The sequence below is a fragment of the Heliconius melpomene genome, chromosome 21 (genome assembly GCF_056956725.1).
Source record: "Heliconius melpomene rosina isolate 202511_hmr_F chromosome 21, ASM5695672v1, whole genome shotgun sequence".
NCBI lineage: Eukaryota > Metazoa > Arthropoda > Insecta > Lepidoptera > Nymphalidae > Heliconius > Heliconius melpomene.
Genome location: NC_140409.1, coordinates 14,539,687 through 14,564,881, shown reverse-complemented (window position 1 = coordinate 14,564,881; position 25,195 = coordinate 14,539,687). Strand labels below are relative to the sequence as shown.

General features: G+C 35.6%; 2 protein-coding genes and 1 long non-coding RNA gene across 3 annotated transcripts in view; 1 reads left to right on the top strand and 2 right to left on the bottom strand.

Annotated features, from left to right (window-relative positions):
• The first annotated feature begins 294 nt into the window (after positions 1–294).
• Egfr (epidermal growth factor receptor) overlaps positions 295–25,195 on the top strand; it is an 86,419-nt gene continuing 61,518 nt past the window's right edge. The window contains exon 1 of the mRNA XM_085205781.1: positions 295–483. Coding sequence (XP_085061907.1) covers positions 420–483 — 64 coding nt within the window. The 5' untranslated portion in view covers positions 295–419. The remainder of the gene's footprint in view (positions 484–25,195) is intronic.
• Positions 429–6,138, bottom strand: LOC146527391 (uncharacterized). Its single transcript, XR_014879251.1, has 3 exons — positions 5,965–6,138; positions 5,634–5,768; positions 429–531 (listed from the first exon to the last, which is right to left on the bottom strand). It is a non-coding gene; the product is annotated as an uncharacterized LOC146527391 (long non-coding RNA).
• LOC146527390 (uncharacterized) lies at positions 15,093–16,063 on the bottom strand. The gene has a single exon (XM_085206180.1). It carries the CDS (start codon positions 15,834–15,836, stop codon positions 15,093–15,095), a length of 744 nt encoding a protein of 247 aa, XP_085062306.1. The 5' UTR covers positions 15,837–16,063.

Sequence of the window (25,195 nt, the reverse complement as noted above, 5' to 3'; positions counted from 1 at the left end):
ATGTAAACACTCTGGATCCCTTTTTACGGAGGAATATGTAATGTGACTCACTTATAGTTTATATGTAGGATAAGTACAGACCGCTAATATTTTTTAATAATAATGACATTACATTAAATCAATAAATAAAACATTACAGACACTACCATATATTACATAATATTGAGACTTTTATGTTTATATCGTGACATATACGTTGCTATGGCAACGCGTATTATTATAGTACGTTAATACGTACAGTTGACGCATCTGCAATATAGTATATTCTGTGGTGGGAGCGGAGCAGTGCGTACGCGCCGGTACTCTATCGTCGTAGAGCTCGCGGGGGGCAGACGCGTGTGCCGCGCGTCGTCGTGTCGCTGTCGTGTCGTAGTCGTGTCGTCGCTAGCATGTGCCGTTGAAGTGCTGTGCCCGGAATCATGAAACTACCACTGCTGACGCTGCTGTTGGCGGCATTCACCAACGCCGAGTTCCAGGAACGAGGTCAGTCACATTGCCTTTTATCCCCTAAAAGCCTTTCTTCTACTTTGTCTGTACACAAATATTTCAATAAGACTATATACTTAGTTGTACTAAGTCAGTTCTGTAGTCAATACCGTGTATAGATAGCAAGCTGTGAAAAAATTATAATTGCGTGCAAAAAGCCGTTTTTGTTCGCATCTCCATCTCTTATTTGTTGCCCGAAACCTGTCTTTTGGTTGAAGAAATCCGATATTTTAGAGGAATGTTTAATTTATTAATATACTATATATATATTTTTGTCGTCGCGCCACTTTTCTATATAAAAAAGTCAAATGTGTATTGTTGGTAGAGTCCGAAGAATGCTTTACAACGTCTTAAACAAAGTACATGCATAGATTATGGCACGTTTGACTTTAAAATATAAATGTGAATGAATGTTCGTGTGTGTTTTGTGTGTATGTTTGCATGCGAAAGAGAACGATATGTAGAGAAAAGAGAAAAAAGTGAATTGTCTTTTTTTTTTAATTAGAATTGTAATTAATTGTAATTATAGAACACTACTAGCCGATCCGGGCGGCTTCGCCCGCTTGGACTATATGAATATTTATGAAATGATTTTCAATTTAGGGGGTGAATACTAAAAACTACAATAGTAGGATATGTATATGACATCGCGAAGTTTTTTTGTAGAAATGGATATGTTCTTTAATTTTGTAGAACATTTTTTTTGTTCCACCTTCAACAGTTTCTGCAGCGCATGCGGTGCAAGACATTTTATCCCTATTTTTTGCACATTCTTTAAATTTTAGTAGGGATCTCTAATTGATAGTTTCTAATAGAATAAATACCTCCTATATCTCCTATACTCAGTGATAATGTAGCATTCTAATGGTGAAAGAATTTTTAAATCGGTTCAGTAGTTGTAACGTTTATCCACTACAAATATACACACAAATAAGAATAAAGAGGAAATCTTTATATATAAAACACTATTACTTACTTTCTTTCTTTTAAGTTATTGTATTCAAAACCTATAACAATTGCTAAATAGTTTTTATATGGGATATATTTTATTTTATGTGTTCATAAAATTGAAATTTAGATAAATTATCAAAATATAAATATCAAATATTTATTTTAAGAACTTAAGTATCGCTTAACTAATTTAAAAGTGGAGTTTTTGCGCGGCCGCTGCCTCTTTGTGCAGGTTACGTTCCTATAGCTTCATTGTTAAGCACAAATATATGAGATGTCAATACATTTCTCAGCACGTCATTTCTACATCTTCTCCATGCTGACGAGGTGTCGAGGCACCAGAGGCACGAGGCACAGTGTGGGATACACACGCACAGCCTATGCCAATGTTAACCCTAAAGGGGTGAAATAGGGGTTAAAATTGTGTATGGAAATTTTTTTAAATCGGCACCAATTTTTATAAAATTTGAAATTTAGACTCTTAAAAATATTTCATTGAACACATGTTTCGTGGTTTATTTAAAATCCTCCCCTAGTGGTGCAAATAAGGGGTTGAAAGTTTGTATGAAAAAATCTTTAAATCGCCACCGATGTTTATAAAAATTAAAACTTAGACTCTTAAAAATATTTCGTTGAATACATGTTTCGTGGTTCATTTTAATTCATCCCCTAGGGGTGTTATAAGGGGTTGAAAGTTTGTATGGAAAAAAATTGTATCACTACTGATTTTTTATAAAATTTAAAATTGAGTGGTTTATTCCACTCCATGGTTTACTAGAATTCACCCCTAAGGGTACAAATAAGCAGGCGAAACTGCGCGCGTCCGCTAGTTTATTATAATAAATTTCAATTTTTATGTAAAATTATAAAATTTTATTTACACATAATTATTCACGTTTTGATTGCTCAAATTCACTTTATTTGGCTTGCCAGACAGTCGAGGATACATCGTACCACCATATAGTAACGTAGGCAAAGGGTAGTAAAGAAACGTAGTTAACGAAACTTAACGCCGTGCTTCGATAGAATCTCGGGATAGGTACGTTCAGGTCTTATTAGTGTCTACATTATTGAGTAACACTAAATGCTATTTGTTTAAATTGTGTTATAAGTTAAAAGTTGTGGGTTCGATTCCCTTTTTTTGATTCGAATTAATATTTATTAATATTTTAATATTTTCGCTCTGGCATCAAGGCGTTCCGACGTTCAATACTTCGAAGATTCCCTCCCGAAGGTTCCCTCTGCCTACTCTGCTATAAAAACTTGTATGAGCGGGACAGTCAGCCTAACTATCTATATGAATTTTATTAATTCTTGATGAAAAAGATTATAATTTATAATTTTACAGAAATACATTTATATACATTAAAAACTAAAGGTTTATCCAATTCAATTAAAAATTACACATTAGGCTGAGATCCCAGGGCCCCCAGACCTACGTCATTTTAGTTGTAATTATTTTAATTGTAATTAAGACTATCATATATAATATGCATATATGCATATTATATATGATGCATATATGCATATTATATATGATGCATATATGCATATTATATATGATGCATATATGCATATTATATATGATATAAATATAACAAATATAGGATGGGTTTGGGCTAATAATTTCATGGTGCCGCACTGGTGGTGCCGAATGAATTTCTTCTAAGTACCTAATCATAATTATTTTATAAGAGGAGCTTCGATAACAAATAGTGTTTTGATAAGAGACATCCGTTTGGTATATCCGGCGGGTTAGCTTAAAGTGAGATAAATTTTATGTATAGGTATTGTATAATTAAAAACATATTGTGGGTTCGATATTCACTTGGGGATTGATAATAATTAAATTATTTTAATTTCGTTATTTTTTTCATTTCGCTGTGATAGAAAATGCGCGGTGTTAGGTTTCGTCTTTTAACACACAATTAAAGCTGGGTTCCCAAGTTTTCTCTACCTAAAAAAAGTTGCCTCTGCCCTGAGGGCAGTGAGTTGCCATACTAGAAAAATCCTAAAGCTCCCAAGTGTTTTTAAAAGAGCAAATGAACTTTGATAGTTTGTACCAACAATATCAATATACCAACACTTACAGCATCCCGTTAGCGTCACGATTTCCTCTCCAAGAAACACTAACACAGTACACGCCTGGGACGGAAGAGAAATCGAGAAAAACTAGACGCGACGAACTACCAACTAACTCTATACAACTACTACGACCACTGGAACTATAGTAATTGATTTATTCGTTTGTACTCGTTTGTACATTCCTGTATGTAGACAAGGAACCTGGGAACCGGTGCGGAAAAATGAAATATTTCATACCCCCGAGTGGGATTCGAACACGTTACCGTCGTGTTTATTGTCCCATGTACTTGTACTTGTACTAGCACCACGACGGCTTCAAAAACTAGTTATAGCATGTTTTATTTCATTTCATTAGTGGCGCAGTGATTCCCACTTAGAGAAATGATTATTTTTAAATTAATTTCATTTATCTGCTCTGGTAGATGAATCTTGGCTTTGAGGTCTGCCACTCAACACGAAATGTTCCTAGAATTAACTGTAAAGTGAGAAGCAGAGACTCATACAGCGGATGCAAGATCTTAGCGGGATAGTCGCGAATTAATATAATATACTGAGTTTTTTCACACAAAACCGGCATTACGGAGTGCCCGACATGTCTCTACAGCTCTCGACTTACTTCCGGGATCTCAATGAAACGGAAGCCCACGAGTACCCACGTAAAAACGCTGTAGCCTGCCCCGGCCCCGGGCGCTTGCGTCCCGGCTGCAAGGGACTTTTTGTAATACCTAATCAATTTGTTGACTTGGAAAGTTAGAATTATTAATTAAATAGAAATAAATGAGAACGTCTGGCTGTAAACGCACAGGGTACTAGATGAAACTCTTTGTGCCCAAAAGTTACAGCACTTGGAAATTGTCTTCTAATGTACCTGGAGCTAAAGAGATACAAGCTCTTCAGTTGACTCTTAAACTGAAGGGAACCCACTGTTACCTCGGGCACTTAGTGTCCATGCCAGCAGGCAGTCGACGCCGCAGGGAAATGCTAGCAACATTTAGGTATCCTCGTATGTGTATAGTTCAGTCATTTGATAACACAAAATGGACAGATGTATTTCAGAGTAATTAAAATACCTTAATAACCAGTACCGTGGCGGCAGTGTTAGTGTTAGTGTCATCTAGGTAACTGACAACACGCCTATAGATAAGCCGCGATGATAACAGAACAAAGCGTGTAGACCCGTAGAGTGACATATGAAGCCTATCGCATATATATTAAACAATGTACAATACTAGAGTACAAACTCGCCTTCGCTCACTTATTTTTTTTTATATTATAGCTAAAGCATAATATTTCTTTCTATAAAAAGTATCCTAAGTCATTTCTAATACCTCTAAGAATCTTATATCTATATATATAAAATCGAAAGGTCACTCACTCATCACGAAATCTCACAAACTATAAGTGCTAGGAATCTCAAATTTTCCATAGGAGTTACTTACAGGACGTAGGTGCTCGCTAAGACGGGAATTTGCAATATTCGACTTCTAAGGGGTTGTTTTTGGGGTCGAAAGTTTGTATGAAATTTCGTTACTACAAATGCTAGGAGTCTCAAATTTTGCATAGACGTCACTAGGACGTAGTCATGGAGACAGAAATTAATAATAACATAGTTCACGCGGGTGTAACCGCGAGCGGGCCGCTAGTATATGTATAAAGCTTACTGATAATCGGTTGAGTAATTTTGGCGTGAAAGTGTAACAAACACTGAACTTACATTCACATTTATAATATTAGTAGAATAATAGAATTAAGTATACACATAACAAATTCAGTGAAATAATTAGCACCGTCGCGTCGTGGCGCAGTGAGCTCTCTCTCTCTCTCTCTCTTTAATTTAAGAATACCAACATAAAATAAAAGAAAAACCAATAAACACTTTTTGCGCATACGAGTAGAGGTATGCGTATGCATACTGTAATAAATTTTATTTTCCGGGCTTGGTATAATATTTTTTATTTCTGACATTTTTGTATTTTTTTTGTAAATTATTGAGCCCATAATAAAATGTTTTCTATTATAAATAGTTGTAAGTTAATTATCTGTAACCGCGGCAAATATGTTCAGTTAGAAGAAGAGTGAAAGAAGAAACTCTTAGGGTTCCAATGGCTTACCTCGCATTCGCGTTGCAGGGTGAGGAGCTCAATGCACGACCTGGGACTTGCGACCCGAATGTATTCTTCAGGGGACACCTCCACTGTCCGAGCTGGTCTTACCAAGTTCTAATAGTGCTGCCTTCGTAATACGTTCTAAAATTGAATTGATGATATTTCTTGACAGGCTGAGATCTAGCAAACTAATTTAATTTTTTACTCTAAAATTATTTATAATTCACTCAGTTATTTTAGGAACGTGTAATAAATTTAGTTTGTTTTAAAAAATAATAATAATAATATGACATTGTCCTTAAGGCGAGGGCGATAAAAAGGTATATTATATTGATACCTGCACGTCTCGTTTTTTGCTACTGTCGAAGGACGTCTAGAAAGCGTGCAATTCCAAGGTAATATTATTATTATACATTTTTTAGTACGCTGTATCCTCCTCCTCCTCCGGGAACCTCCTACTTGCAAGATAAGACACTCCGATCACCAGTTTTTTAATGAAGCGACCTCAATCTAAGCCCCATCACTTCACTACCACACTTGTTTTTGTTCTATTGCTTTTTGATAGAGACCAATCTGATGACGTCACTTCAGTCAGTCATCATCACGGCTCTCAGTGTTATTACTTTAAGTACTTCAGCAATGTTGAACACATGTTATCGTCATTGAACTAATTATATACTTTGTTTCACACCATATCCCGCATATAGTGAGTAGGCACTGAGAAAATAGTGTTAGGACACTCCGTTCTCTGTATATAACCCGTTGTATATAAGGTCAATGTTACATCGGCCACTTTGAATGTGTCATGCATGTCATAAAACAACTGTTTAGTTATGACGATTTGATTAAGAGCGTGAAGCCGCAGTAGAAGTATAAAATAACTTGGGTAGGTTACCTACGTTACCTACGTTACCTACGTTACCTACGTTACCTACGTAAGAAGTAAAATAAACAATAACTACTAACGAAACTCAATTACAAATATTTGTTATAAGAATGATAATATTTTTTATTTTCACGAAAGTGTTCAATTTATGAATCATAGCATTCAGCATTGTTCAAATACTATTTTTTTCCGTTTATTATACACTAACTTTTATATGCGGCTTCGCCCGCGTGGACATATCTCTAAGTGCCCGGGTAACTGAGATTTGTGCGTCCAACCAAACAAACTCTTCATTTTTATTATATTAGTATACAAGTATAGATTAAAATGGTATAAAACACACTTGACACAATATGTAAATATATTTTCCTGCTACATGATATACATACTCTATGACTTATAAAGTAAGAACCTCTTCTAAGAACTATTAAAGTGATAAAAGCCAATTATTTAATATAATTTTATCAACTTGTTTAAATCTCAATGACTGTGCACGTGCATTATATTTTTTTGGTAAAAAAACTAACTTTTTACATCACAAAATGTATTTTTAAAATATAAGTAGATATATTTTATCAAGCTGCTTTGGTATATGTAAAACAATCTTCCGTTACTGATTGTCCGAAAGAAGACGTACAGATAAAACTACTGCACTTGAGAAAGTTCAATTTTGACAGGTTAAAAATGAAAATTCTGTCTTGATGCCAAAAAAATTTCATGAAATTCCTAAAACATCTTTGAGAATTTTTTAAATATGTTAAAAATATTTATTCAATTCGAAGCAATAGTTTCTGAGGTTAGCATTCACCCCAACAAACTCTTCCCCTTAATATTATTAAGCATAGAAGTATATTTTTTTTAAGAGAACCTAATGTTAAGACTAGTGCTTTGATCTTTGCTGGAATCGAACCCAAGACCATGGCGTGTCCAACCACCACCTTCCATAACACTATGAGTCTTTATATACTCGGAATAATATTTAATTCATGATTGTAGAATTATTATTTACATATACACACTATCGTGTTTTGATATAGGAAAATACGTTCCAATATTTACTTCTGACAAACATTATGTTAAAGGCGTGACGAAATAGCTTGTAGATACGAATACGTAAGTTAAAGGAATTAATTATTACTTATTTATTAATATTTTCCTTTCTTCGATCTGGCATAAGGCAAAAGCCCGGCGTTGAGGTTCACCACTCACAACACGCAATGCCTCGAAAAATTCGGCAGAAAGTGGGGAACGAAGTGTCTTCTAGGTTCCTTCTGCCTACCCTGCTATATGTGGGATACAGTGTGATGCTGATTTAATTTATTGTAAAGTACATACAAACAAACCAAAGAAATATAAGTAATGAGTAGTATCTTACAGGAGAACTATTTATCTGGCATGCCTATAGTACATTAATAATATATATGGTAACCTGCGTCTAAGTTGCGTGTGTCGAACCTGTCACCTCCGGCGTACAGAGGGCGTCATGCGCGCCTCAAACTCAAATAATATTAGTATTATCCACATTATCTAAGACAATAATAGCATTGTCTATACATTAATTTAAATTAGACATTAGTATCAAATTTAAAAAGCTAAAGCTGATGGTTTTAGTAATCTGTGAAGAGTATCATCACACCAGCTCGTTGATACCATGACACTATATTGTCACCTAAGCTACGTATAACAGTTTGGTTGAACGCGCTAATCTCAGATAGCCCGTGTTAGTCCACATACCACCTTTTAAGCAAAGGTGGTATAAGTTACAACACCTTAAAAATAGATACTTAAATGGATATATTGTATGATTTGCTTAATATCCTATCTAAATTAGCCGTATTGATTGTATCCCGCATATCACAGGATTGATAGAGGGAACCTAGTGTTAAGTATATAAGTTATAATGTATAACTTGTGTGTATCACGTGTAATCTATGATTTTTTTTGTATTGTGTTTATTTTTAAGTTGTTGTTTGTTGTTACTGTTAAATTTATTTTTGCATGTGGAGCCCACCTGTAAATAATTGAGCAACTAGAAATAATTTACTTTGTTTTTTCTTTAATGGCATGTAATAATTGTATCAATTGTTGGTGGGCCTAATAAATTAATAAATAAATAAAAGACTCTCCGTTCTCCACTTTCCACCGAATTATTCGAGCCATTGCGTGTTGAATGACGTAACTCAACGCCGAGCCTATGCCTTGGTGCCAGAGTGGGGAAATGAAAATATTGAGAAATAATAATTCATTACTTCGAGTGGAGATCGAACACATCTAAGTAAATATATAAAATTAAAATAATTAGCATTACTCCTTATGTAAATATGATAACAATAAGAAATATGAATATAAGCGAGTAATTAGTGGCATTGAGTTGGTCCGGCAAATGTTCTCAGGCTGAGCCCTTGGAGCAGGCAAGCACAATGCTTGCACAACAACCTCTGCACCTCGTGACCTCTACACCTTGTCTTGCCATCAGAGCGAGGAAACGAAAATAACAACTGCCGCGTTTACAGTTAGTCTCACTTTTTTGTGTGTTTTAATATTTTAATTGAATTTGATAAAAATTGTTAAACAATAGTCATAGCAGAACAATGGCCACTAAACGCCGCGTCCAGATCGCCACTCTACGACGTACTCAGGACGGGGTTCAACTGTAAACACGTTAGTTATAGTTTCCATTCCTATTTTGAGCAATAGAAATATAATTATTTAATTTTATTTCATTCTCTCGATCTGGTAGAAAGGCGATACGTCTTTAACATTGTCTACTAACTTTCACATTAGATTCCCTTTAGCCAGCGTGCTATACGGGAAAAAAAGCTGATTTTTTTAAAAATATTTACAGCCAAAATTGATGAGTCGCGCCGCAATACGTTGCAATTAAACCAAGGTGTAATTGTACATTCCTCGGATCCCGAGCGTCACCTAACCCAGGGTCGTACTAATTACGCCTGTACCTACTACTACTACACGTACTCTGAGTCAGTTGCCTTTCCACGAGCCGTTACTGCTCTATGATATGTGATATATATGTATGTATATATTTATATTCTTTATTGCACCTGAAATATAATAAACCAAGAAAATAAAGTTACAGAAATTAGGTTAATAAAGTTGGACTTTATTATAAAAGAGGCAACCAACCAGCCACCCAAGCTGCAACGTAGTAATTTTTGAGACATTGATTGATATTTTTTGAGACGCGCATTTCTGGAGGGAACATAATAGGGAACATATATAATATAAGCAGGTGTAATGATAGACAGAGACAGAGATATTTGAGAGAAATCTGCATCATAAGTTGTGTAAAACAGTCGCACAACATCACACAACAGGTCGACATTCAGTCGCTAATTACACTCAAACAATGTTCACACAACACAAATAGAGACATTTTACGATATATACATATATAATTAAATAACACATAACTATGTCATACAAATTCAAAATAAACGATCTTTTAAATTTCTTATTTATGATTTTGTTTTTAATTTTTCAGCTTCACGCTGTATGTCACATGTAGCCGGTTAGGTAGAACACAGAGTTAAGACACTGCGTTCTGCTACCGCGAGTACACTGCGAGTACATTTGATTGAAATACGTGGAATGGCAGGTAGTCACCTGGGTGGATATCGAGGATGTGCTGTGTGCACAGTGCACAGTCTCTTGAGAACAATACGTTCCCACAAATAATCCTAACAACAATAGTGCGCGTAAAACACAGCCACAACTATTGTTCATTATTAAAATAGAAAATAACTTTTAAAATAGAGGACAGTGTCACTGATCAATAAAGTTTGTGTTTTTGACAACATTATTATTTGGACTGGTTCGATTCCCACTCGAGTAAGGAAGGTTCCACTACTCGACACGCTGTCTGGAAGTTTGGTGGGAAAGGAAGGACGGAACGGACGAAAGGCAGAGGGAACCTACTATTATATTCTTTATATCAAACCAGGCTAGAGGCTAGCGTTGAAAGTCTTAGCAAAATGTATTACACATGAAAAATATTATGATTATTTTTAATAATTTAGACTTTTACAAACAAGTAAAAGCTCATTAATTGATACCACTTTCATTTTTATTCCTTCTCACATGGGAAACTGACCGTGAAGCTGCACAGAAAGTGCTTTGAGTCCTCTTCGAATACTACACAAGAAGCGTATTTAAATAAGAGTGTTCAATATTCTTTATTTTTATTCATTATAGAGATTTTGGTATATTCTTTTAGATTAAAATACCAAACGATATGACAATCGAGATATGGGCAACGGAAGTGTCTTAATGGGAACTAAATGTCTTAACACAATATTTAACCTGGTATGTGCGGGCGGGCGGTGCGGCCGTCTCTATCTCAGTATCGACATCTGCTATAAGGCTTATCTCATTACTTTTAATGCGAACTTAGTACTGAAGTTCACCAAATTATTAGCTGATTACTCATTTACAGTACATACATAAACAATACTTTAAATGTCTTATTTATTTAACATATTTTTTAAATATAGTGAATGTGCTTTAATTATATTTATTCGTTGTCTTAAAGTTGTCTTATAACTTACTTGTTATAACGTAACTGGTAGGCAAGTCTCAAATATTGGAGGAAATTGTGGAACCGGGAGAACCATGTTGTTGTTGGCCAATACTTAACATACCCACTGTATATGTTTATATGTTTAATAGTAAACGTGTTGTCAGTTGTTATATTGGCGCGGTTGGCGTGCGCATACGCAACTATGTACGAGTCTTGTGAGAACGGTAGAGAGGTGACCACACTAAAGATATACGTCATTACATGGCTTTATTTTTTTGCGTGTAAACATTTTATTACTTTTTTCATCTAGCTTAAATACGATATATATTATTCCCAAACTAATATTATTTAATTTAATAGTTACGAAAATGGAATGAGGTGGAAACTTGAGATGCTGATATAATGTAAGCAAAGTACAAATAGCTACACAATATAAACATATGTGAAAATATTTAACATTTTTGAATAGCTTCAAGCTATATCCCACACCTAGGAGGGAACCTAATTTGAAGACACCGTTCCCGTCACGCGCATTGTGCGCACGCGTGAGTGGCGTATCTCAACGCAGCTCTTTGTGATATTATGAAGGAAGGAAGGAAGGAAGGAAGTGAAAGTAACTTATTTCCCGTTCCCGTAGTGGGAATAGAACCCACAGCCGTCGTGTTTAGAGTCGGCTACCTAATAACAATCGTTCAATAAGTAACTCCTGCATCCGGTCTTGATCCAATACGCAAGTCTTGAGAGGAGGTTGATGATATTATTATTATATTCCTTAACGACTCCGTTTTCTGTTAAATAATTATAAACATTTAAACATGTTTACAATTTCGTTTTATCTAACACGTGTTATTGTATATTGATTCTATGTGAAGCTTCAAAATATATATTAATTAAAAATAAATAAAATAAAAATAAAAAATAAAAAGAGCCTTTATTTCCTCTGACCTGTTTACATAATTTGTTTTACTTATATCTAACATTTTACACAATATATGAAAATATTTACTAACATAAGAATAGAATATTAACTGAAATTGTCCTTTTTTTTTTTTCCAAATGTTATTATTATTATTTATTTTTTTTTTTTTTAAATTTAAATTTATTGTTCAATATTATTATTTCTGCTAGTGTCAGCTACCAGGTCAGGCTGTCCTACGACATAGGCCTCCTCAAGTTCCCTCCACTTGTTCCGGTCTAGTGCTATCCGTCTCCACCCCTTTGGCAGGTCGTCTTCCCATCTTTTAATCTGTCTCCCTCTCCGTCTTTTTCCATTTCTTGGGTACCATTCTGAGACTTTTTTGGTCCACTTTCCTGCATGTGATCTCATCATGTGACCAGTCCACTTCCACTTAAGAGTTCTTGTTTTTACTTTGACATCCAACACTTTGGTATTGCTCCTGATTTTTGTTGCTTTGCATTTGTCTTTCAATCTCAGGCCCATCATGCTCCTTTCCATTCCTCTTTGGCATACTCCCAGCTTGTGTTCAATTTTCTGTGATAATGGCCAAGTTTGACAGCCGTAGGTGAGGCATGGGAGGATACATGTGTTAAATATTTTTGATTTTTCTGAAATGGGCACTGATTTATTCTTCATTATTTCACGGAGAGACCAGTATCTTTGCCAGGTGTTATTTATTCGTCTGTCTACTTCCTTATTTGGCAGATCCTTTACTGATATTACTTGACCCAGGTATATATATTCGTTGACATATTCAATCTCTTCCTCCATTTCTATTTTGACTTTGGTCATGTTAGTCATTAATTTGGTTTTGCTGGTATTCATTGACAGTCCTGCTTTTTTGCTTTCTGATGCTAGTTGTTGCAGCATTAGTTGTAGGGTGTCTGGATCTTCTGTAAACAAGACTATGTCGTCTGCGAATCTCAGGTGGTGTAGCTTTTCTCCATTGATATTGATGCCGAAGTTGTCCCAGTTGAGTTGCCTGAAGATGTTCTCTAAGACTGCGTTGAATATCTTGGGTGACAGCGGGTCTCCTTGTCTAACTCCTCTCTGAATTTGGAATAGATTTCCTGTTTTTTCTAGTTGTATTTTTGCTGTGCTTTTCTCATATATTTGCTTTATTATTCTTATATATTTTTGCTCAACCCCTTGGTTTCTCAATGAGTCCCATATGTAGCTATGCTTCAGGGAGTCAAATGCTTTATTATAGTCGACAAAGGATAAGTAATACGGGCGGTTGTATTCGTTGCATTTCTCTATTACTTGCTTGACAGTGTGTATATGATCAATTGTTGAGAAGTCGGATCGGAATCCAGCTTGCTCTATAGGTTGATTACCGTCTAACTGTTTGGTCAGGCGTTCTAGTATAATTTTTATGAATATTTTATACAAGTTTGGGATTAAGCTGATAGGTCTATAATTGTTTATATTATTCTTGTTTCCCTTTTTATGCAAAAGTATGATTGTTGAAGATGTCCATTGACAGGGTATTTGTTCTGTGTCTAAAATTTGGTTACATATATGAGCAAAAGGTTTTATTATTTGTTCAATGGTTGCTTTTAGTAGTTCATTAGTTATCTTATCATCGCCAGGTGATTTTCCTATCTTTTGTGTTTGAATAGCCCTTCTTACTTCGCTTTGCAGAATCTGTGGGATTGGTTCTTGGTTTATATTGTCCTTAAATGTTGTATCGTCTGTTTGTTCCTTTAGATTGTCTGTATATAATTCTTTGTAAAAATCTGTTGCTGTTTTTAAGATGTGTTGTCGTTTGGTTGTAGTATGAATATTGTTTTTTTTGTCTTTTTTTATCGTTTTCAATATCCATGTAGAATATTCTTTTAGTTGTTTTGAAGCCCTTTTAATGCCTCCTGTTTTGCATATTTGTTCTCTTATTATGTGAAGCCGCCTTGCTTTTCTATGGTCCCTTATTGCTTTTGTGATTTCTTTGCTAATGTTTGTTATTTTTTCACGGTTTTCTGTTCTATTACTAATCAATTCTTTTCTCTCCATAATCTTCAATCTGGCTGTATTTCCAAGCTTGTCTTTTGTACCTTCCCACAAACAATTCTTTAATTTTGACAGCGCTTCTTCTAAAGAGTTGTACTTGTCTTGTCCGTTACTTTGCTTCTCTATTTTGTCTAATGAACCTTTTAATTCGTGTAAGTTTTGTTCTGTTAAAAGTGGTAGGGCCCCCCCTTTCGTTCCGTGGAATTTTCTTCTTGGTAGTTTCAGTTTCTTACACGCAATAGCACCTCTCACCAGTCTATGGTCGGAATTAAAGTTAAATTTGGGCACCACACCAACATTGTTAAAAATCTTGGGCACATTAGTAGTAATGAAGTCTATCTCGTGTTTATCTTTACCATTAGGGGAGATCCAAGTCCATTTATTTTTCTGCTTTTTAGGAAAAAAAGTGTTCATTATTCTCAAGTTATGTTCGAAACAGAAATCTATGAATCTTTGGCCATTATTGTTTCGCCTTCCTTGGCTATATTTTCCCAAAATATATTCACCTATTTCCGATTTACTTCCTATTTGACTATTAAAATCTCCCATTACTATTATATTCTTATTTACTATTTGCATTGTTTTGGTGAGGGTTTGGTAGAATATATCTTTCTCCTTCTCTGTTGCTTGGTCTGTAGGGGCATATATCTGAAGGATTGAGAATGGATTCCTGAAACCAGGTAAATTTATATTTAAAATGCCAATTCGATCTGATATGCCAACAAATTCTTCCACATATTTTTTTAATTCTTTTTTAACCAGAAATCCTATTCCGTAATTCCCTTGAATTTCTCCTTTGAAGAAAAATATGTATTCTTTAAATTCCTGTATCTCTTCTCCGAGTCTTCTAACTTCACATAGGCCCATTATGTCCCATTTAATATCCTTTAATGCATTTTCGAGCTCGATGAGTCTGTCTTCCGTTCTTAGTGTCCTTGTATTCAGAGTGGTTATATACAGTTTGCTTGTCTTATTATTTAGGGTGGATGGAGTGGTATTTGAGGGTGTAGGTCTATCAACCCCACGAGGACCAGTCGGCTTGGGGTTGGTCCGTCTCCGGTTGCTGATATCTAATTGCTAATTCTTTTTAATGCTAGTTGATGATGTGGGGGTAAGTGAGTTTGATCTCCCTCTCATCAAATCATAAGCATTGGTTTTATTTATTATGCTATTTGAAGACATATTCACTTGTTTTTTAGGGTTTATATATGTTCCTGGAGAAGTTGATTGTTCTCTCTTCTTTCTCTCTGTAATTACATTGTCTTCCTTAACTATCAGTTTATCATACTTTATATAAGCAATGTTTCCTTTAGCCTTTTCCTCTTTAAGTTGTTGCTGCAGTTCTTTTCTTTTTTCTAGCACCGATTTTGGATAATCTTCAACTACATAAACATGTTTAAAACTTTTCTTGTTTTTTAAAATTTCAACTTTTTTCCAATAATTTGTAAAAGAGATCAGAACAGGTCTGGGTTTTCCTTTATGTTTGTTTCCAATTCTAAATGTGTTCTGAATATCGCTTGTTTCAAGAGAGATATTGAGGTCATTTCCAATAATTTCTATAATTGCTTTGAGTAGATCTATTGAGCCTTTTTCTGTCTCATCCAATTTAAAGAGTAGTATATTATTCCTTTTCTTGTCATTTTCTAGTTTATATACCTTTCTTTCTAGTAATTCCATCTTCTCTTTCAGTTTTTTATTATCTTCCAATATCGGCACTAATTTTTCGTTCATCTGTTTTAGAAGATTGTTAGTGATCATTGTGGTTTGCCTGTCCATTTCTATTTTCATTTGGTCAAAAAGCATTTGAAATTGTTGCTCCATTTTTATTTGTATTTAATTAACACAAAAATTCAACTAAACGCAATTATCTTTGCGTGTGACAAAGCGTTAAGTTATGACAGTTCTTTTGGTTGGCAGTATTGTGGCGTCATTTCACTTTTCTTCTAGATTGTCTATGATTGTTTTCTACAAATAACCTTGAACTTATACTGGTGAAAAGAATTTCGATAATTTTGTGATTGTTTTGGTTTTTACTGGCACTTTATATTTGTGATAATGTAGAGCGGCACTTTTTAAGTCCACGGCAATTGTTTTAAACGCAATTTAGTCCAATTTAACTATTTAATTTCACTATTTTTCCTTGGAGGATTCACTTAGATGCTTACTGATAGACAGCCGGAAACGGAAGATCTATATTAATTAGCTGAATATAATTATTATTTTTTGAACTTCACAATTTAGCACGGGATATAGCAGGGCGGGCAGAGGAAACAAATGTCATTCTACTAGTGCGAGAAAATGGACATAACACTCACAATAATCGTGTTCCGCTAACTGACGCCATCCTGATGCACCACGAGCACCTCAAATACCTACAAATTATGTAATATTATTAACTTATAAGATATATATATATATATATATATATATATATATTATATTGCATATATATATATATATTGCATTGTACCGAGGAATCGAACCTGTGTCCCTCGGAAACAGCTTTAACACTTTACGCGTTGTTGATTTCCACCATCTACCAAGATCATGGTCACCACAAATATGAGCTAAATAAATCGTTGATACGAAACCGGCGCCACTCTGCTTAGCATTAGCACCGTACTTGTAAGAGTTTATTGTTTACTTTTAAACATTGTTTAATAACGCCATATTCTATGTTGTTGTGACATACAGCGACAGTCCAACAGTTCTAGAGGTATACACAAAAGAACAAACGCACACTGAAGCAGAAACAATAAAAATACCTAAATTGATAAGACGTAGGTACTCGTGCAGCGCGGTGCGGCGGGAGGCGGTCTCGGTCCATACAATTAATATCGTTATAGCAGAAGGCGATGACGAAATGAAACTGCGTTGTGACCTTCAGCTGACAAAATATTTGAACTGTCGATTCACTCAAGTTACCACGTGTTGGGTGGTGGAGAACGAAGTGTCTGGACACTAAGACGTAAGTGTTTGTGTCTAGATTTTCAACGTACATTACTGTATTTGAGAGATGTGTCTAATCTATTGATAATGATTGCAAGCCATATTTTAGAATAGCAGTGGAGTTTCTTGCCTGCTCTTCTCAATAGTACCTGCTGCCTTCTGAACTGGTACAGCTGCCTGTACGACTGGCAGTAGTAACTGCTTCGCCCGCGCGGTCAATTGGAAATAACTAGGAGCTGTGTATAACACATGATACACTCTAAGGGGCCGAGCTTTCCTTGATATTTTTTTCAGGCTTTCCTTGATATTTTTTTTAATTCGAACCGATAGTTCCTGAGACTAGGGCGTACAAACAAAAAAATATTCAGCTTTATGATATTAGTTTACATATTATTATCTTTTATCAAGTTAAAACAAACATACATATATAAACATACATATATGCCGTCTGAGGCTATACACGGGACGACTTTGGGTTGAATTACCTCAGTTTGGTAAAAAGACAAAGCGTGGTGTAGAGTTCCGCCATTCAACACGCAGTCATCTCAAACATTCCTCGGAAAGTGAGGAACGGAATATCCAACACTGGGTCGCCTCTGCTACCCTGTAATGTAATAACATATTAGCCAATAAATAAGTAAATTAGTAAGTATTGGGCGCGGAGGGTCTAAGACGAGCTCGTCAGGGCGTGACGCCGCGCCAGCCGACCGTGACGTCCTCGGTGCCCAAACGTGCCCGCGCTTAGGTACGAGTAGTACGAGTACGTACGTCTTAGGAACTATGAAATATTGAAAAAAAAACGCAGTAGCACAGAAGTATGAAAGCACTCCGTTCTCTTAATAGCTGTTCTGCTGACTGACAGGTTCTTGACTGAGCCATGATGGACACATTTTTCTACTTTCGACTTAATCATAATATGCAGTACCGTATCATAAATCGATTGATTGTCAATTTTTATAAAAAGAGAAGAAGGAGAGAAAGAACTGTGACAGTAAGAATATTCAAGGTTTTAAAAGATACATCAGCTTCATCTTATACGTATTAAAGTTAATTCAACTTCGCGTGTTTCGAGGGACACGGCCACAATGCCGTGACCGATATTCGATGAGATAATAATAATTCATAGAATCCATTAAAATCAATTAAGGTAAAACAATATAAATAAGCTGTGAGTTTTGGTATATAATTAAAAGAGTTTTGTGTATTTTGCGCATTATCTATAAATAACCTAATAAAAATAAGAACAGAAAGTGACATGGTGCATCGATGCAGCAGAAGACGAAATGTCTTGGCACTAACATTATTTTTTTATAATCAAGTATTTTTCTTGCAGTAGATACAATTTTTTTTGTAATACCTATCCAAGTGATTTACCTACTATTAACCACAAAACAATAAAAAAAATGAACGTCGTTTCAATTTTACACATTTTACAGGAAAACTGAACGGTTATATTTAACATAACAGTTATTTCATTAGTTAACACTAACTAACGCTGACTCAATCGACGACGCCTTGCGGTCAACTTATATATATTTGTCTAAGTCGTTGAAACTTTAAATAACCTTAAATAAATTTAGCATTACAAAATCATCGTATAAATACCTAACTAATAGAATTTTATCATAGTAATATACTTTTAACGGAACACGGAGAAGGCAATTAACTGTCCTTAAATTCGTGAACATGTAGTATTTAATAGCAATTTAATTTAAATTAGTTAAAGTTTGTGAGGGCTACGCATCGGTTGCCGAGAATTATAAGACTTAAGTACGTACTAATATCTTAATTTCATTCTCCACGCAAACAGTTTCCCAAATGTGTAAGACATTGAGTTGCCAACTCCCACTTGTGTTGTAGACAAATAAAATGCATGACCATTGGACCACTCAGCACACAGCGCTCTAGGGGACGCACGGTTCTTTGTAATACTGTGCCATTGTCACTCGGGGTAAATATTATGTTAAAATATTATAATTGTCATTAACCCGCAATGACCCCACCCGCATACTTAATGCAATGTCTCGAATTCGAGCGGTGTGTAGTGTCTTAGTGTCTTGACACTAAGTTTTCTTGGCGTGCCCGGCTATGAAGCCACCAAACGTACGTGTACGTAATATTTTCAATATCTGTTATTATACATTAGAAGTACGTTCAATGTAGTATTACAGTTTAAAAGGAAGGATCTTATCTCGATTGTTATTTAAATGAGTGAATTATAAACTTGTTACGTACTCGCCTCAATAGAGGCTACTTAAAAAACAGTAAAAACACATAGAAATACGTGTTTCCACATAAAGTAACCTCATCATCAGATGTAGTAGTACAGTAGGCAAGGACAGCAGCAGACAGTTGGCACAGCCAACAGTGTGAAGCATAGCTTAAAAGTGATACAAATTGATGTGAACGTATTAGTTTGGGAGGTCAGCGCTGCCGCGGTGTCACGCTTGCCTGCCTCGCCTCGCAAGATGGCCTCTACATATGTTACATATTCATTATCTGAAACTATTTTGAGTATCAAAATTGTCAATTTTTAATTTAAAGGCCCAAAATAGTCTTTACTAATATTATAAAGCAGCAGCCGATCCACAAACGATGGCACACTTACTCTCCTGCCCGAAATGTCCATTCACCTGCTCACATGACGATCTGATGGAAGCAACAGATGCCGCAGTCGACGTGGCTAAATACTGGCAAAATGTGATATGAATTCTCCATTCATTGACACGAAGAAGAAGAAGAATAAAGCAGCAGTTTGTTTGATCGAATTTGCTAATCTCAGGAACCACCGGATTGAATAAAAAATATATTTTTGTATAGGATAGTCTTAGAATTAGATATTGAGAAAGACTATAGGCTGCATTATACGACGTCACTTGTATCGACTACCCACCCCCACCATGCCTACCTGCGGTCAGAGGTGGCTCGGACACTTAAAATATCCACAATGTAGTGACCACGAGGGTGCCGGTGCAGCCCAGTGCAACAAGTAACATATATGTGTACTTTAATACAATACACTTTCACAACATTTATTTAAGTGTATATGTTGCTACTCAAACCTATAACAAGTAATAGTTATCGTGTCGATATTCATTTTATCTATAGCACTTTAATATTGATACAAAAGCTTTTTAAAACTACGCCTTTACTCATTCCCTTACAAGAACCATTCTTTAGTCAGCTGATTATATTATCTGTACATCACACAGTCAATACTGTCGTTCTACTCCACTCCACTCCACTCCACTCCACCAATGACGACGCGACGATACATCAACACCTTGATAGACGAACTAATCCACTAAACATATTACATTACTCATTACTCATGGCACAGTGCGCAACGGCTGTGGGCTCGACTTCTGCTCTAAACAGTATAATATTAATATTTTTAGGTCGCAGATATTGTGTTTGTAACAACACTCTCTTGCAATAGAGTCCCTCTTCTCTCCTATCATATGCGGGATACAGGACAGGGATACTAGCAGCGCAGCAACATTGCAGCAGTTGTACAACACTAGCACTACACTATGTACACTATTAGACAGTGTGTGATTGTAAACGCTAAACGCAATGGTCTGAGTGTAATGGGTTCGATTTTCACTCAGGGAATTAATTATTTTCATTTCCTCCCAAGACACTGCTCGGCGTTGAGTTCCGTGTAGTCCGTATGTGTTGTGTGAGATGTGTAAGGAAGTCCTTCGCTACTATATTCACTATACAGCTTGAACATTTTTGTACTTCAGTATTTGAGATAACACCGCGAGGCTGATTGTGTAAGGCTCTGTCTGTTTTTATATTGGTGTACGCCAATATACTTAAATTGGCGTTTGAAACTGAAGAGTTTGTTTGAATGAATGTGCTGATCTCCGGAACTACTTAGGTATAGCGTGTCAGTGTCATACATTACGCGTACATGGGGTTTAGTATAGTACCGTACCGTATGTTTAGTGTAGTAAATCATCATCATCTTCACGCTGTATCCTGCACACCACAGGGTAGGAAGAGGAAACCTAGTGTTAAGACATTAAGTGTTGAGTGGCAGAACTCAACTCTGGCGAAGAAATGGAAGAAATGGAAATATAAATTTAAATAAATATTTCATCTCCTCGACTGGGGATCGAACCCACAACCAGTCTGTTTTACAGTCTAATATTTCTTTTAGATTCTTAGAGCCATACGAGGCTCGTGTAATTTAAAAATCTAATATTTAATGAGTTTCTGTTCACTCCGTGCTTACATTAACACAGAAAAAAAACTAGAGCCATTACGACACAAAAAAACGTGTCAATAAAAAGTATTGAAAAACATCTAACATTAGCTATGACTGATATCAGTTTGATTGCGCGCCATTATTCGAAATATTCTACTCTGGACTAAAAAATAAATTACCTACAGACTATTATGTAGCTGAGACGTGATAGTCCGGGTACAGGCTATATTATAGGCTATATCTATATCGTTACTTAACGACTGGCGGACCGCGCATAGACTACTGGTTAAGAGCTTAAAACTATTACTCTTAGACAGTTATAATTTAGCAAGTACTCGTACGTATATAATTAGGGTAGGAGGAACAAAAGGAGATTTCCCTTGAGAGTGCTGACAAGTAGGTTTCATATAATTTCTGTAAGATGACTTATTATTCTTTATTTATATACGTAAGGCACATTGGTAGCGGTTTGCTCGGGCAGCAGCTGCATTGGGTCAATTGGTGCTGACCCTTATATGCAACCCGGCTAATGGAGAAGACGCAGCCACGTTCGCGTGTAATACCGCGCAGCGACCTCTTCAAAACGGTCACTTTAATATTCTTAGTGGCATTCTCTAGGCGTGGTATAAACGAACAATTTAAAAAGTTCCCAAGACGCGTCTTATAGCTGCCGTTTCTCGGGAGTGAGGCTGAGGAGCTCCTCCATATGTTTCGAGGTGGCGGTGCCCACATGCGGGCGGCCACGTGTGGAACGTTTACTCCAGTTCACGCTATTCCATGAGAGAAAGTTTTTTTTTACTTTGTCGTATCCGTTTTTCAATATGAATGTAGTGTTTGAAATAATAAAATATATTAAAATTTGAAAACGGAATCATTTGCAGCGGAAACGTTACTTAAGTTTCACAATATAAATAGTGGTGACGGATGCCGACGTAACGTTGTCGATTTTAAGGTGTTTTATAAGAAATATAACCTCCACGATTGCAGACGACACGTTCGAAAACCAATCATTCTTATATTATTTAATATACAAATGCTTATAATATATATTTATAATAAAAAATATTGCACGCTGTATCCACTTTAAAAGATGGTGCATTTAATCTTAAGTTGGATTAGTTGAATACACCAGAGCGAAGAAATGGAGATATAAATTTAAATAGATATTTCATCTCCTGGAATGTAGATTGAACTGACAGCCAGTCGGTTTTACAGTCACACTCTGTGCCCCTACGCCACGACTGGCCTCAGTATTTTTATTTATTGAACGTAATCAATTGAAAAGCTCAAGAAATAGAATGTTAATAAAAGAATGTACGTTTGAAATAGTATACTTGTATTTATAAAAAGTATTTTTTAATATTTTTTTTCAAGTATTGTTTAAAATTATCATGTTCATTGATGAGTTAGGAAGTAATAAATAGAGAAAGTGAGAGAGGAATAGAAACACGGAGAGAGGAATATAGGCAACCCTTAGCTACATTAAATTTTATCGATAATTTTTTATAACTTCGTTTACTTTTCTTACTTTTTTTATTATATATTTTTCGTAATCCTTGAATTATTCCCTCCAAAATAAAATATACCCTCGAAAGAAAGAAATTTTGTAGGCCTCCCCTTCCTTTGCGTCACTCTCAAGTTGTCAGATTAGTGGAATATAGACGATTTAGCAAGTGACTAACTTACCCTACCTTAATGTGATGCGCTCAAGAATCAATTTTGTCCCCTCTTCGCCTCCGTATCTATCAGTATCTCAAGTGTGAGTAGAAGCAGAAGTATCGCGAGTCTTCAGAACAGGTTGTATAGGAATGTGTAACGGTCCGCGGCGTGCCGTCGAACATCCTTTAGCCTTGATGTCCATATGGCATGCTTTGTAAATTGCTTCGAATACAACTAATTTGTCTATACTTAATATTATAAGGATGAATCCGTCGGCCGAGAGCAAGTGGCAAGTGGCAAGTGGCATGGCAAGCCAAAGTAAATTTTACTCGTACCAAAAATAAATATTACTACGTATCGTGTAACGGTCTTATCGTAATTAGAGAATGTTTAATTTATAACTAAATTATATCTTACATATGCCTAATATAAATAATTAAATTTAATTCCAAGCTGCACCTGCTCACGGTTTTAATTAACTCATTTCATTTAGTAATAGGTGCCGCGATAAACAAATGTTATATCTAGTCATGTTTCAATTAGGATATGCTGAGGAAGAGATACATACACTAGCGAGGATGTCCACACTCACGTCGTACGTCATCCCGCTGTGCTACGTCGGCCTTCTGTGAATTATATAACAGATATTTTGTTTCACTAATCAGTCTTTTAAAATGTATCAAAAGAAGAAACTTAAATTATATTCATGTTCCCCAAACTGGAATTAAACCCTCAACAATACGTATCATCATTAATCGACAGCACCAATACTTAACATTCAAATATAACAAAATACAAATACTTTATTAGCCAGCACTCTTGTCCAAACAGCCTTTCTAGTAGAGAGCAATGACAAATTAGCGCCTTATAGCTAACATGAAATGACTCAGGGGCCGTCTAATTTTCTATGTTTTTTTCTATTACTTTTTTCATGTTATAAAAAATGTCATCCAACACATATTATGTAGAAAATTAAGGCCGTTATGGCGCAGTGGCACAAGTGTGTGACTGTACGATGTGTTAATGGGTTAGATTGCCACTCGGGGGAATTAATTATTATTTAATAATATTTTCATTTCTTTGCTCGCTTAAATAGGCAAAGCGTAGCGTTGATTTTTGCCTCTCAATACTCAATGCCTCAAGAATTCGGCGGAAAGTGAGAAACGGAGTGTCTTAACACTAGATTCCTCTGCTTATCTTTCTATATACGGGATAATGAGTGAAGCTAAAAAATATCTAAAAAAGTGAATAACGTCAAAACATTAAGCTTAAAATATAAAATATCCACTTCATATCATAGAAGTTATATGTTTTTGTAGTGAATGTAGTCTAATTTATGAGCTGTTCCACTTCCGGCCGCTGCCAGCTGCCACATTGAGTGACAAAACATTTTTACTTAGCACTTTACACTCTTCTAGAAACAATGTCGATTCTTAACATTTAATTTATAATCTTTAAATATACGAGTATAGATTATAATGCCAGTAAGGATTCATTCCTAGTGGAAATCAACCCACAACCGTCGCTATCGTCGTCACATAACACATAATATGTAGTTACAAAATTTGATTAATAAAAATATACAAGAGCATCGTCGCACATGTGCTCCTTAAGGCGGCGGCGGCGGCCCGCTCTCAGGACTCGTGGGAAACCGTCTCGAACCAAACCATTCTCAGTTATGTTTTTTCCACTCGGTAGGGATGTTCGATCCAGAAGCTCAGTATCGATATTCTCGATCGTAATACACTATATCGATAATATTGATTCGATATATTATTTTGATCAATTTAGTTTTGTATTTAGTATTTATAAAAAATAAATATATTGTCTTTTATAGCATAACATTTTATTTTGAGTAGAGAAATAAAACATTTTTTTACCTTTCAATGGTATATAAAAATAATGTTTTTAATGGCTATTCTAGACCTAGGCGTTTGCAGCTTTCGTGTCAGCTTTCATAATGTGGTAGTAAGCTGACATTCCTACATTTGATAAATAATATATACTCGTAGGTGGCTGGTATCGGATGGATGCGAGAAATCTGAGACCGGGATGGTTGGCGCTTGATGATACACGCAGCAGCAGCAGTCCAGCAGTGGACGGCGATAGGCTGATTAAAAAAAACGAATATTCTGCTTGATCAAACCGATTAAGAATCGGACCGATCGTCAAAATCGGACAAAATAAATTAAATACATACTTGTATCATACATGTGTGGAACTGCTAATACCTTGGAAACCATTATATCGACATAATAATCGAGTGAATCGTATTCCTTTGTCCATCGACCCCAGAAGTATCGGATCTGATCGAACATCCCTTCTACTCAGCTTTTACTGTAGATATATTAATATT